Below are 15681 nucleotides of genomic sequence, written 5' to 3'. Positions count from 1 at the left end.
CACCTATTTTCTATGCCTTCTGTACTACAGAGGTATTAATGAAAGTTCTGTAAACCCAGGTGCCGAATTTAACTGAATTTATAACACAGGTAGTACCTCCAGACTTCATCAGACCATACAAACACTACTGAACTAAACAGAAGCTGCAGGTGCTCCACATCTTTAAAAGCATAATCATGCAGTGCATTCAAATGTCATGCCAGCATTGTTCAAAACTGACTATTTAAAAAAGAAAACATCTTTTAACTTTCATAGAAACCGGACAGCTCACTACAAACATGCCCAAATGATATCCTACTCTGGGCTGAAAAAGCCAAACTAAGCTGTTACTTTGTCAAAAAACTGCATTTATGCACAAGCCATTCATGGAGATCTAAGCAACACAACCACTTTTTTTACAAGCACTTTATCGAACAGCTTGCCAAGCTCCATATAAACACATTTTACTATTTCATAAAATTCATATGCCAACTTTTCGAAACAGGAAGTGACAAGCTCTCAGTGGAATTTCTGCAGAGCTACAAGATTCTTATTGCCCTCAGCCTCCTGAGACTGTAAATTGACTATATGAAGCAAGAAGCCAGAATCTTTTTCTTTTATACAGGAATGCCTTGCAAATTGAACATACTGAAACAGTCTCTGCAATCAGCTAAAGAAGAATTCCTTTACACAGGGCTCCAAAGCCCCCAGTGATCAGCACACAATAAATATGCACCACTGCTAAATTTCCTTTGCTAGATTTCTTTCATTAAAAACCCCTTAAAGTTAAGAACAAATGCTAAATATCCCCCCAATCCACAGATATACTTTAGTTAGGCATTTACATAAGGAAATCATCTCATATTAATGATTTGTTGTTTTCTAATTTTTCCCTGAATTGTCCACATCTTACTTTCACCCAAGTTATACAAAAGCAACTAAGAATGAACTCACCATTGCCATAAAAATGAAGACCAAGAAAAAAGAGAAAGAATAAGCCACTTGCCAAGCAGCAAGAAGTAAAGCCTCTGAGTATATAGTACAGTTTAATTTGTGCCATGTTATATTGCATGTCAGTCTATCTGACAGCACTGAAACTTTGCACTTCCTTTTACCAGTCAGTTTTCTTATGGCTCAAGGTCTCCCTTTGATTATTCCCAGCTCTGACACATTAGCTATCCTTTTATCAGATTTACTTTTGCTTTACTACCCATTTGCATTTGTCGTGCTACTATTATTGTAGGGATTTTGAAGGCATGTCCTTTAAGTGCTTTGTAGCAGCAGTGTGATTCCTGTGATGGCCTTCCATTGCAAATGATGGAAATTAAACAGGTAAGTTAAAAAGAGACATCAATTTTTATTTTTTTTTTCATAAAACAGTAACCCCAAAGCTGTGCCTTTTTTTATGCTGCTCCTACAAGCAGTAATTTTAGCCTTACAAAAAGAACAGCAAAAATCATTTAACTAGCCTTTTTGGTGTTTTTACTACCACTTAATTTCATGTATTCCATGTATGTTTTTTTATACATACATACATCCATATATATACACACATACACTTAGAAAAAAGAAGGAACCGCGACCACTTAACTCAAAAATACTGGAAGAGCTCAGTGGCAGCTGTAGTACCTGGAAAAGCTTTAATATTTCAAGCTAGCTATGCTCTAGTACTCCTAAGGTTGCAGAGCAAGCCAGTCAGAATCAGAGCTCATTTCCTGGTATTTAATCCTCCACTGGAATGAGCGTCTACCTTTCAGTTGTTAATCACTTTTATACTACAACCTCTTAATTCTGACTTTAAATTTTCAAGACACACATGAATGCCATTTACTCCTACAGAAGAATCCCTGGACTTCCCTACTAATCTAAAGCAGCAACATTCCCTTAACCACTTCCAAAATTTTATTTAAAAGTTGTCATTTTTCCACATTCAGTCTCTTCTTTTTCAAAGTTTCAACTGCCTATAAAGGAAGGCTATTCCCTTTAGCATTCTGACAGAAAGGAATCATCTTCAATTCGCAGGTATAATTTATCCAACTTTACGATATGCTTAGAACACTCTGCAAACACAGCCCATGCTTGTGCACCAGGCACACACCACAGTGAAAAAGTGCTCAATGGCTCGTCTGAAAGCAGAAGATTCTATTTGGAACCCACACCTGCACAAGAGCCTTGCTCAGCCCTCAGGACTGCTCCCCTTCAACAACTGCACGCCAGCCAAGCAATCCCAAATTGCAACCCTAGCTCCGCATTGCTCTCTTAACCACAGTACCATGAAAACGGCATCCATGGAATACCTATCCCATGGTGCAAGCCATCTCTCTTCCCCAGGGAAGATACCTTGCTTAGCCAACAAACGTGGGCTTAGTGGTTAAAGAACCTCTCCGGATCAAGCCACCAACCAGGTGTTTGGGGACAGGGACATGTATCCCGCTCCCTCACGGGAAACTGATGGAGACACACCTGTGCGTAGGTACTGGACAGAAGCCACCAGCTCTGCCCGCAAGGAGCATCCCAGCCAGGCCATGAAGCCAAGCCTGCCCGGCACTGGCATCCGCAGGCTACCTGGGCTGGGGACACACCAGGGACCGACACACGCCCCGGGAGCTTCCCGGGCCGCCCGGGACGGAGCAGCCGGGGAGGGGCGGTCGGGAGCCAGGTGCTCCTCCATTCCCAATGCCCTGCAAGTAATCGGAACACAACGTCAAAGTACGAACGCGGTCACACAAAAGACGAAAGCGGCGACCTCAAACACGGCGTGAAAAGCAAAGGCGACCCGAGGGCACAGCCTGCCGACACCGCACCACCAGGGATGGCGGGGGGAAGTGGGGCAGAGCGGGACGAGCTTTAGGTTGGACATTAGGTAGAACTGCTCACATAAAGGGTGATTAGACATTGGAATGAACTGCCCAGGGAGGTGCTGGAGTCACCGTCCCTGGAGGTGTTTAAGGAGACTGGATGTGGCACTTAGCGCCATGGTCTAGTTGAACATGGTGATATTCGGTCATAGGTTGGACTCGATGATCTCAGAGGTCTTTTCCAACCCAGTTGATTCCGTGACTCGGAGCAGGCGGGCACCGATCGCGGGGCCGGGGCAGCAGGGCCGGCTGCCGGCGCGGGGCGGGGGATAGCCGGGCGGGCTGGGCGCTCCGGCCCCCGCGCTGCCACAAACTTTCCGAGGAGGGAGGGAGGGAGGGGAAGGAAGGAGGGGAGGGCGCTGGTGCGGGGGGGTGGAAGGGGGTTCTCGGCGCGGCCCTTACCCGTCCTTGCGGCGGGCCTTGTAGACGTGCCCGTAGGTGCCTCTGCCCACCTTGCATCCCTCATACTCGAACAGGTCCTCCACCCGCTCGCGCTCGGCCGCCAGCTTCGACTTGAACTCGTAGTCCATGTCTCGCCCATGGGCGGGGAGGGACGGGCGGGCAGGGGGACGCGGCAGCCGGATCAGCACCCGCGGCTGGCGGAGCCCCCTCCCGGCGCCGCCATGTCCGAGGCTCGGCGGGGGCGGCGGGCGAGGGGGCAGGGGGGGCGGTTTGTTTTTGTTTTGGTTTGGGGCTTTTCGGCGGGGGGGAGGGGGGCGCGCTCCGCCGCCGCCACCCGCTTCAACTGGGCTCTTCGCGGCGCGGCGCGAGGGGCGCCGGGAGTCGTAGTGCGGCTGCGGGAGCCGGCCCCGCCGCCGCAGGCGGGACGGCGTAGCGGCAGAACTACAACTCCCGGCATGCCCCGGGCCGCCCCGGCCGGGCGGCGTCGGCGCACTGCTCTCCCCGGAGACACCGGAGCGTTTCAGCGGCCGCTGGGAACTTGCTGACTCTTCACATTGCGGGTAGAGGCGGGAGCGGCGAGCGCGGCCGGACACGGCGCCTCTGGCTGGCGGAGAGCGAGGGACGGAGGAACAGAGGAATGGACGGCAGATACGCACCCCATGCTGCGGGGCGCCTAACAGTGCAGCGACTTGTTTATTTCGCCAGCTGCCATTCACAGCCCGGCCCCGCCCCCCGCGGGATGCTGCCCTCTGATTGGTCAGTGCTGCCCCGCCGTGCGGCGGGCGGGGCGGGGCGGGGCCAGGGCTGTGGCGCTGTGGGTCCATGTTGGGAGCGGGTGCTGTCGGAGGCTGGGTGCTGGCAGATGCTGCTAAATAAACCCATCGTTCACAGAAACACAGGGGCGCGGACTGTGTTTGCGCTCAGATACAGCCCAGGCGTATCGCTGCTTCTTTATGATTCGATGCCGTAGCAAGGCTGTGCCCCTTCAGCCCCAAGCAGAGATTTTTAGACAAACGCGGCGCTGCTTTGGGGTTCAGATTTCATCAAAGGACGTTGAGATCACAGAATCATTTAGGCCTCTTAATATTATGTCTCGGACTCTCACTCTGAGATTTTTTTTTGTGAAAAGCGTCACTCTGCAAGCTTACTCGCATTGTGGGAGTGCCAGGCAGAGCTAACCAAGTAGGAAGTCAAAACAGAACCGTGCAATCAATTAGGTTGGAAAAGGCCTCTGAGATCATGGACTCCAACCTATGACCAAACACCACCGTATCAACTAGACCATGGCACTAAGTGCCATGTCCACTCTTTCTCTAAATACCTTCAGGGATGGTGACTCCACCACCTCTCCAGGCAGTGCATTCCAATGTCTAATGACTGTCTGTAAAGAAATTCTTCCTAATGTCCAACATAAACCTGCGGTGCAGTTTGAGACACTCTCATCCTGTCACTTGTTGCCTGGGAGAAGAGGCTGACCCCTGCCCACAGCTTCCTTTCAGGGAGCTGTAGGGAGTGTAAGGTCGACCTTGACGTGACTTTATACAACCTTCAGGTTACATCCCGCTCCAGAAGCAAGTGACAATCCCCGCCTTGTCTATTCAACCTTAGATTATTGCTGCCAGCAGCAAGTGAATGAAGCAGAATTAAATTAGAGGAGTGTAGAGTAGAAATGGAATCTGACCATATAGAGAAACTGTCTCAGTTCATCACCTGCCCTGCCAGCATCACTTACCTCAATGGAAAGTTTTTTCACATGCTGGACGGGAGGGGTAGAGGAGATGATGAGAAGCTGTCACTGCTGACAAAGCACAGGGAGGTGTCAACTGCACGATAAGGTACGGTGCTGTCTATGATTACTAGTGCATAGCTAAGTCATGAGGTCATAGCCAGAAGTTTGTTTCTCAAGGAAAGGCAGGAGTGTTACCATTTTGAGGTGATTATTTCTTCCAGAAGGCAATAGATGATTCAGAATTTCCCTTGGGCCAGGTAGCTAGAAACCGAAATTCTCAGAAAACTTCATCACTCCTTTACCAAAGTAATATTTTCCAGAGAACTGCAAGTGCTTTGCTTTACAGTTGCAGATGTGGATCTTTCTGAACAAGGCCTGATCATGAGCTGGCAGTTTTCCAGAACAGGAGGAAGAACACCATCGATCTTTCAGTGTCAACATTAAAGACATTTGCTAAAATTAGAGCTAACCATTTAAATTTTGCAATGTGTTCACATCTTCGGTCACCTAGTAATCAAAGCCAACACTGAGAAGAAAGGGAATCAGATATAAAAAAGAAAACTTAGCTGTACGTTATTCTACCCAGATTTATTCTGCCAGTTTTAACATCAATAGGAATAAGGACTACCTTGCTGTTGGTAATAATAAACTTTTCAAGTAGTTCCTATTGCCTTCTTTGATGAAGAAAAAGCCGTTATTACCCAGTTTCACCACTAAGGTGTTTGGTTTTACTCTTTCAATTCTACAATGTACTGACAAGACTGTCTTTTTGCATAATTCATTTTAAGTCCACGGCGCTGGTGAGAGAGGGTTAACAGCACCCCCATTATGGTAACCTGGCATTTGTAAGCCAAGGCAGCATAATTTCCCCTACACCATAATTTCCCCTACATCCTATACTGTACACAGCTCCCTAGTGTTGCAAGCAGCCATTTTATCCTTTCTTCCGTAAATTAATTGTGCCTTGCCAGTAAATTTTTTGGCCCTCAGTGCTGCTACTGGGAGGCTGTCCGAGAGAAACCTAACAGCTGGAAGCCTTTTAAAAATGTCAAACCTACATTTCCTTGTGACCAGTCTATGTCCATCTTTTCTTCCTGTGCAAATTCTGTCCTGAAGTAGCCTTTCCTGCTCTCCTGTGTGTACCCCTGCCAAAAGTATTTATAGACAGCACTCTCGTCCCCATACTGCCTTTATTTTGCTGGACTAATCAAGCCACGCTCTTCTCATTCCCCTCATGAGCCCTGCCAGTGAAAGCTGGGCTGGTACAAAGCTGGTCATGAAAAACACAAAACGTGATCTGTGCCCTGATTCCTTCTCTTGTGACTCAGCCCTGCTTCTAGTTTCTGAATCTGTATGTTGGCCACACAAAAGCCACTAAATTGTAGAACCAACTAAGCAGCTTCAAGCACAGGCCAGCTCAGAGGCTGGTAAGAATGATGCTACCATCTCATTTGTGCTGAAGTTTTATTGACTCATGGTTAAAAGATGGAAATGGGCACATTTGTTTCTTCTTGAGATTGGAGTATATGGCAGGATTCCATTTCAAGTTCATAAAGGTGGAAAAAACTCTTTATGTGGGCTGTCAGACCTGCTGCAAAACAGCTGCCTGGCATCTCCTCTCCAGGTGGTTCCCAGAGGAGAAGCAGCAGCAAGCAGCTACTTACAGAGCAGTGATGGCAAATGGTTCGAGAGAAAGAGACAGAACACTGCTATGACATTTCCACTGCTCTTCTGAGTTAGTAGAATAGTTGTGATACCACTAACACATATTTAATAATATTCATGTTTTCTTTTAAAGTGTTTTACTAATTGTATTATTCATTTCTGGTCAGAAGAGAAATGACTGTAACATTTTTAATATGCAGTGCAATCTGTCACATTTAAAGCCAATGTTGCTTCACTTAAGAGCAGAAGGATGGCTCTCAGAATTCTGAGGGATATAAGCAGAGAAACCTTAGAATGAATAGAGGTCTCATATGAACTGTATCATCATCTCTGCAGAAGCAGAGAAAAACTAACAGACCTATTCCAGAATGTGTAGAGGTATACTTTGGATTTTTAAACATATTAGTGGGAGCGTGAAGAGCCCAATGAGAGTGGGACAGCATACCAGAGGATTTCTGATAGGGATAGATTAGAAGTCCCCAGCTGGTTGTAAGTTCATATGTTATGATTCCTAGTAAAACTCTGAATTTTGGAATCTTTTATGTCAACTTCTAAACCCCTATAGTAAAAGTATTAACCTTATTATATTGGTTTAAAAAAACAAAGTATGTAACTAACGGGGTCTATCAAGATTTTACAGTATATCTAGAGAGCATGCTAGGAATGGAAGAAGGGAGTGCTGACTTCTGCACTCATTATATAATTATTTGGCTAGCTCTATTTTGTTGGGGGGGTTTTATTCATTTTTATAGTACCATATCCAAATAGTACTAAACCAGAAACCTTGCGCTGCTTTTCTTGAGCTTAATACAAGAACCTGGTCCCAGAATAGTCTATACTGCTTTGCACCATGGGGTTTTTTTCCTGAGAAAAAGAGAACCCTTGCAAAAGCTATTCCCTACCTTCTCTTTACACACTAGCAAGAATGAACATTTACTTGACAAAATCAAGGTCATTCAGCATTCAGCAACTAAAAAAACAGTGGGAGACAGCAAAGTAAAATAGGTTTTTTATGTGAAATAATAGTAATTAAAGTGAATGAATTAAAGTGAAATAGTTCTACACTGCTCAGTTTGCTAGAGTTCGTCATTATGCCTCTATAACTCAACCTTATTGCTCAAGTGGTGTAACCACATGTATATCTTTTTTAGGATATCCACTTACTCCCTGTGAATTGTGAAGCAAGATGCACAAGCTTATTTCATTTGGGGAACAGCATGCAGTACTGTGGGTTGGCTTTAGTTTGACAGAAAAAACTAACAAAAAAGCCAGAAGATACTATTAACTAATGCCTTTGCCTTCCTATTTGAGAATCAGTATGACAGCTGGTTTAGAGGGCAAGCCAATACCTCCAAAGCAGAGGTTTAGAGAAAGCCTTGAATTCCAAAAATGTAGAAGTTGCCCACAATTATGGAGAAAGCCTGAACTCTAATTCTGAATATAACAATCTAAAATTTCACCTTTTGGAGCTGCACAGTCAGTTTAACTGAGTTTCCTTGTCTTCATTGGTATACATGGTTTCAGTCTTCCTGCATTGTTGGCATTCTCATTCTAGTACCATCATATTCCATCTACTGTATTTTCTTGCCAGTTGTTAAAGTTTTTGTAAGTGATTCTAAACTTTACTTTATTTGCTTTCATGAAAAAGGAAAGATGTTCTTTGCTTACCCTTGAAGTATATAAAGGAGAATACATCTAAACTGCTCTGTCTGATACCTTTCTGCTATTAAATTCATTCCCACAGAAGAAATAGAGCTGTGCTAAAAAGATAACCTAAACCTCATTGAGTTCTACTCTTAGGTTTTCAACTTCTTCCTTAGAGATAATAAGTTTTATACCACTGTATTGGCAGAATCCATCTTAAATACAAGCTACAGCTACAGTACAGTGTTTGATGACAGGTCTATACAACACACATAATTTATATATATAGAATATATATTATTCTTTGGTGTTGCTCCTAGCCAATCAGATAGTGATGGCCTATTGCAAGTGTTCTGAACAGCAAATGTTCATAAGGGCGTCAATAAATAATCCTTGGGTATTTACATAGGACATTACATTGGTGTGTACATAGGACAAGGAATAACAAACATCAGCTGTACCAAGTGAGATGTATAGCTAGGAAAACCTTTGCGTGATAAAGACAATTACGTAATTAATTGTCTGAAGATACTGGGTAATCATTAGATTAAAATCATTACATATTTTTAAGAAAATGTTAGATAAATCCTTGTCAGAAATTCTTTAGGTAAGGTAGCATTAATGTGATGAGAAATTAGATTTCTTGTTTGTTTTTCCAGACCTATTTTCCCATGTCTCTGTTATTCTGTATGGCATAAGAAGGACCCTCAGTTCATGGACTAACCAGTTAAAAGACAAAAGAGAAAAGTAAGCCATGAGTTTTCATGACAGGGAGGTTATCCCACAAGGTTTCATACTTAACACTGAACTGTTCACAGTTCATAAGTGAACTGGGAAAAGGCATGAATGATTATGTGACAACATTTGAAGAACATATCTAGTAGTTCAGATCTAAAGCTGATTGAAAAGTACTACAAGATGCTTCCATGGCACTGTGTGAATAGTGGTAGTTAAAAAGCAGTGTTCCAAAGCACAAAGCAACATAATACTCTAGGGGATAAAAACATACAGACATTGTGAACTCTAAAAGCTGGTGTCAACCAGGAAAAGCCTTGCAATCACTGTGAGTAGTTCTCTGAACAAAGGTTCAGTGCTCAGAAGTGATTCATAAAATGAGACAGATGAATTTTTTTAGGAAAAGGATAAAAAAATATAATGTAAAACACATTTACAGTGCAGCGCACTATTTGCACGTTGCTTTCAGTTCTAGCTACCTCATCTCTATATAGTCCATATAGCAGGATTACAGTAATGTTCAGGATTGAATAACCAAAACTCAGAAAAACAAAATGGCAAAATACGAATACATTCACAGCTTTTACATACAAAGTACTGGCACTGTTTTAGCAAGTCTGCAGTACTCAGATTACTGAAAGATGGGAAATATATTTCAGTTACTTTTTCATCATGTGGTCATTGGGCCTCTGGTCTTGTCTACTACAGCCATTCTTACAACCCTATGAGGAGAGGCTAAATACATTTGGATTTGTTAGCTGGAAGGATAAATGATTGGGGGGATGATAAATGGTAAAAAATAAATTGTGGCAAGAGGCATATTTGATTTATATTTTGTCATTTGCAGCTATTGTATACTATGGTCCAGAGGAAACTTCCAGCTCAGGAATTCACTGGAACACAGTTTGTTAGAATATGAAGAGCTGTGCTAACAAAAGAAACAAGTGATCCAAGAGCTAAATCCCTCCTGCCTGTGAATGATTTTGTGTAACTATGGTGGAATTAGATTTAGAAAAACCTAAGAACTCCTATGCTGAGAGACTCAATATGTTGCTGAAGTTCTGGTTTTCTTATTTCCACCCTAATTTTATTATTTCCTAACTCCATCTGTGCCTCAGTGGCAAAATCCTAAATTACCTAGATTCCAGAACTGTATTTACAGCCAAATAGGAAATGACAGCATTGGCTGCTGGCTCACGATGCTGAAGAAGTTGAGCAACTCTGAATTTTAAAAGAAAGCCAGATGGTCTAATGAGAGCAGAAACCTAAAGTTCCATTGTCCTGCATGTTTACATTTCTTTGGGGAGCAGGTTTTCTACCTGTAATGCAAGGAAGAATATTTTCCCATCTTTAGGAAAACTTTTCTGTTTAAATATTACTAAAACTATCATTTAGCTTTGCTAGCTATGTCCATCAACCAGTAAAGAATTTGCACTCAGCCAAATTTTAGTCAGCCTAAAAAAAGAACTGACCAAAATCTTTTTATATTTCAGGCTACAATATTGCCAGTACAACTCAGAAAAAAAAAAAATATTATTCTGAGTCAAATTCCTATTGTTAATGCCATATATAGAAAAAACTTAAGCTCTGACTGCTGAAGAAAAAGTATTTTTAAGCCCTTGCTACCAGACCTCAAAAATTTTGTTGTCAAACCCCTACAGTCCTTTTGGCTGGATAAAGCCAAAATTCAGGAGAAAGTGGCTATGACTTTGGCCTCACAGAAGATGTAGAAACAAGACTAGGTTCAGGGGAAGCATGGGGATGATGCATCCACAATCACTCTTACTACAGAATGTGAATGCCCTTGCTGCTGAGTAACTTCTTATCACTAGCTTCTGTCTTACCTTCACTCCAATTTTACACAGTCACTCAGTAAAATCAAGACAATCAAAAGTATTAAATCAATGCATCTAAGCTGAAGTACGTTCAACTGCCATGTTACGTTTCCTTGAAGGATAAAGTGCCCTTGGTTTCCTGTAGTCTCTGGTAGTATATTGTGTGGTTGGGAGGGGGTTAATTTTCCTCACAGCAGCCTGTGTGGTGTTGTGTTTTAGATTTGTGACCAAAGCAGTGTTGATAACACAGCCGTGTTTAAGCTACTGCTGAGCAGTGCTCGCACAGCATCAAGGCCTTCTCTGTTTCTCACTCTGCCCCCTCAGCACGTAGGCTGACAGGAGCTGACCAAAGAGGTCTTGCACACTGTGTAATATCATGCCCAGTTATGAAACTGGGGGGGAGGTTTTGCAAAGTTGCCATTGCTTGCAGACTGGCTGGGCATCAGTCTGCTCGTGGGAGGTGGTGAGTGCCTTTCCATCACTTACTTCTTTTTCTTTGTCCTTTTTTCTTTCATTGCCTTATGAAACTGTCTTTATCTTGACCCATGCCTTTTTCTTGCTTTTGCCCTTTCGATTGTCTCCCCCATCCCACCTCAGGGGGAGTAAGGGAGAGCTGGGTGACTGTTTAGTGGCTGGCCAGGGTCAACCCACCACCCACAGAAAAGCTCTGAGGAAAGAATGAGAAGGAAATTGGATGCATCTTACTGGACTAATTGCTTTGCCACAGATCTCTTCTTCAATTCTGTAGGTGGAAACAACCAAATCCTTATTGTTCGGGACTGGATGGAAGAAGTTACAGTTCATTTTCTCTCTCCTGCCTGCTGGTGCCATCAGGAAGGCAGTATGGATCTCAGAAGGATTCACTGGTAATCGTTCTTCTTGTGTGAACCAACCAAACAAAATGCGCTGCTTTTTCCAGCCTTTAAGGCAGGCATAGGCAACCTATAGCTCATATGTGGCCTCTCCAAGAGCTACACCATATGACAGATAGCAGGCAGTGCAGCTATGGAAGTTCCTGCACCTTCTGTATGTCCAGCTGTCAGAAAAAGCAAACAAGTTGAAGCCAGTAAAGCCAAAATCACCCTGCCACCTTGGGCCCAGCTCTACTCTCCAGCAGAATCCTTACCAACAGCCTATAATGTAATTTTAAAGTTTGACCTCTCCTTAGTGTGATGGGGTGTCACATGAACTTGAGCTTTCTTCTCTCATCTTCCTTAATCTGAAACGGTTGTGTTTGACTCTGCACAGCTCCAGTCTCATACCGTGACAGCCAAACTAAAATTTTCCCCTGATTGAAGTTTTTCTGTTGTTGGGTGAACCCATGGTAAAACAAGCTCCTCCACTAACCCTGAAACTTCTGAGGAACTTTAGGAATTTGGATTCTACATGTGGGAGCTTTCCAGGACTACCAGAAAGCAAAACGTGTGGGAGCTTTTCAGGACTATTGGAAAACAAAACATATGGAAAGGGGTTTTTTTGCTTGTTTGTCATCTCACAGTAAGGAGACTCAAATTTGAGGAAGTGAGTTTAAGACACCCTTTAAGTAGAGCTTCAATAGTGAGTTAATTGAGACATTTTTACTTCACAGTCTGTTTCAAACCACTTTGTTAGCATTGGAAAAAATGCATAGTATGTGTTTCAATTCTTCTGGCTGTAAAGTAGGAACAATCATAGGACTGTCTCAAATCTAATTGGTAACTGTGGGCACTCTGAGTACTAACCATTCTTCTATTATTAGTACTTTGTTATTGCAAAATGATAGCTGCTAGTGCAAACAATATAACCTATTGAGTCCATCACTTGCAATGGATTCTCTGGCATAAGACAAAACGCTGGGAGCTGTAACTTTAGTATGCTTGTTATGGAAGCAAGCGTGCTTGAAATAGAAATATGTGTGCTATCAATGGTAACAGAAGCAATAACAGTAGACTGGCATCAGATTACCAAACTGTTTTCAGTAGTGAAATCCTGAACATTGTATGTAGTGAACTGGATGCTTAAGGAAAGGAAGGTAAACTAAGATAAAGAAAATCTGTTGAAATGGTGACCATTGTGCTTATTACACTAATAATCCATTTTGGGTGCTAAGCTCACTTGATTCTGTTTAATTTTGATGTGTTGCTTTTGAGTCTAGTCACTCCCAAATAGACATCGAGTTCTGCTCTTAAGAAATTAAAAGCTCTGGCTTTTTTGGATCTGTGCCCCATTCCTCCTGATTTCCCCATGTCCACACCTCAGGTTCCCTGCCCATCATCAATCTTCCCTTCCCCCAGTGTCCACAGCTCCCTCCTCTTGCCTCCCAGCTACCATCTGGGTGAGAACCAAGGGGATGTGGCTGCTTTTGAGCTGGGCATGTGCTGGCTGCCAGCAAACTGAACATAATAAATAACCTTTGAGCTCAGGCAGCAGCCTTTCAGTCACGGTAGTAATTTGAAGGAAGTAGTTTTTCCTTTACTGAGCTGTTATGTTTCTTAAAACTTGGAATAATTTCATAGCATGAAGTTTTTTATTTCTGAGCCAAATGTAACTGAAATGAACTTATGGATTCAAAAGTTATTAGAAAGGGTCTGACAAGATGGGTAGGCAAATAACATATCACCTAAGCCCTGTTTCCTGAGGCTTACAATCCCAGAGAAGTATCCTTGGACAATGTAATAGATACAGTTCCCAGAAGTTTATAAATAAGGTTTAATGACGGAAGGTATGGGCAATATGCAAAATATTAGTCTCCAGAGTTTCCATACCATTTACAATATTCAAAGGAAATCTCCAAAGCCATTTAGCAGAAGAAGTACAGTGGTTTTGATTTATTTGGATTCGCACAGGAATTTAGTAGAGACTGGGAGCATATTTCAGGAGCCAGAACATGTGTCCTTGTTAAATGTCTCTGCTCCAGTAGTGAGACATCATTTCCCAAACAAATATAATTATAGTTTATTGTCAGAACCTGGACAGGATTATAAATAAATTGAAAAGGAAAAAGGAAAAAGTATCCATAGGTCCATACTACACAATCCAACTGAATGAAAGATTTTCACTGCCTTTAGGACTTCCTGCATACAAAAGATCTTCTGCTTGAACAGATGAGAATCATAGGCAATGTATGTATGACTGTATTTTCTGCTTTTATTAAGTGCATTCTTTTTTCACATTTTGAGCATCCTAGGCTATATCTGACCTGAGTTCAGATGCAAAAAAGAAATGGGTTTGGCACAGTGCAGGTAACATGATACCTGTTCTAAAGCCTGATAAAATTGCATGCTTTCTTTTCAGTGTAACCTCTTTTCCTTGATATCATTTGAATATTGATACCACATGTCATCCTTATCCCTTCCAAAATACACTAAAAGTGAGGCGGGAAAAGAGAAAAGAAAAAAAAAGCCAGACACAAATTCACCTTGATATGACCTTGATGGAAGGAAGACAAAGGCATATGCTGAACTCAGTGGCATTATTAATGAATTTATTTATGACTGGCAATAATTTGGATTTCATTGAAAATATGTCAGGTCCCTGAAATAGTAGAACGATCCATCTAGTGTCAATAATATGTTTCAGAAGAACTTCATGTCTGAAAGCATTCTGATGGTCATACCAATTCTGGTTAAGCTGAAAATAGAGGAGTAAATCTGGTAAATTACTGATGAGGAAATAATATGCAGTGACTGTAGCTCATATTGGTCAGGCAACAGAGCACATAATACACTTTCACAGAGAAAGGGGCTAATAAAGAAGTTCTGCACATATATGTGAGAAATAATATTGGAAATGAAGATAAAACATGGAAGAAAGCCATAGAACATGGGGAATTTGATTTCCCAGCTCAAACTGATCATGTGTAAAATGCAGATCTAAGTGCAGTGCCCTGACCACTGCAGAGCTTTCAGCAGGCAAGTCACGTAAAATCCCCTTCAGGACCTCTTTCCTACATACAGAAGCTATATGGACTTATTTCATGCGTTATTAACCAAACAAGTTCAATTTTTGTGTGTGGTTTCTCTTTCATCGACTTCAAACTATTTTTATCTGTTAGTTTATGACTATGCATTTACACCATAAGCACAAATTTCGTTTGCAAACATTTGCTCCTTTCAGAGTCATTACTTCTCTCTAGTCCTTTACAACTGACCATTTGCAAAAGGCCACTTACCGCCACAGTTCTGCCAGACTGACCTCAAACAGGTCCCTGATGCCAGCAAGGCTGTTAAATTCCTTCAATCACAACATTTTATTTATTGTACAGCATATTTGAAAATTATGCCCCTTATTTTAAAAGTATCTTCCTTAAGAAACCTAGACAGAAGTGTCGTGGGTTTGAGACAGGACCCTTGCCAGGAGGACGCACGAAAAAGGGCAAACAGGCTTCAAGCTTAAAGTTGCAAAAAGTGTTTAATTACCTAACAGAATTGGAGGATAAATGCAAGGCAAAAATATACTTTTCATACATTATTTTGTTCACTCCCCCCTCCCTCTTACGAACCTATAGTATTCACCCCCTTTCCTCCTCTACAATCCACAAGCCAGGTGGGGGGGGGGCAGGGTGTGGGGTCTCTTTTCAGTCCACAGAGCAGATTCTCAAATTTACTCATCACCACAATTCTTCTACTACAAATACTCTTTATCTCTACTTGTTTCTCTCTCTCTTCAGACAGTTTTCTGCTCTCACCCCCACCCTCTTAAGAAGCAGTCTCTGCACTCACCCCCCCCCCTTTTCCCTCTTTGCAAACTAGCAACACAGACAGGGGGCAGGTTGAGGGGTCTTCTGGTCAGTCCAATCAGGAAAAGAGGTTCTCTACTTAGCCAGGGGTCCTTCCCACGAGAGACAGTCCTCTAG

The 15681-nt window shown here is 42.7% G+C and overlaps 1 protein-coding gene across 2 annotated transcripts in view; it reads right to left on the bottom strand.

Moving 5' to 3' along the window:
* Positions 1-3873, bottom strand: part of CDK19 (cyclin dependent kinase 19) — a 119912-nt gene extending 116039 nt beyond the window's left edge. The window contains exon 1 of one of the 2 annotated variants that reach the window (XM_085056165.1): positions 3240-3873. In XM_085056165.1, coding sequence (XP_084912291.1) covers positions 3240-3296 — 57 coding nt within the window. In that variant the 5' untranslated portion in view covers positions 3297-3873. The remainder of the gene's footprint in view (positions 1-3239) is intronic. The other variant, XM_085056163.1, reaches the window with a different exon arrangement.
* Positions 3874-15681: the final 11808 nt, after the last annotated feature.

Source organism: Lichenostomus cassidix, chromosome 3 (genome assembly GCF_008360975.1).
Source record: "Lichenostomus cassidix isolate B80296 chromosome 3, HeHo_3.0, whole genome shotgun sequence".
Taxonomy (NCBI): domain Eukaryota; kingdom Metazoa; phylum Chordata; class Aves; order Passeriformes; family Meliphagidae; genus Lichenostomus; species Lichenostomus cassidix.
Note: the sequence above shows the minus strand (reverse complement) of the source record. Positions and strands in the feature narration are given on the sequence as shown.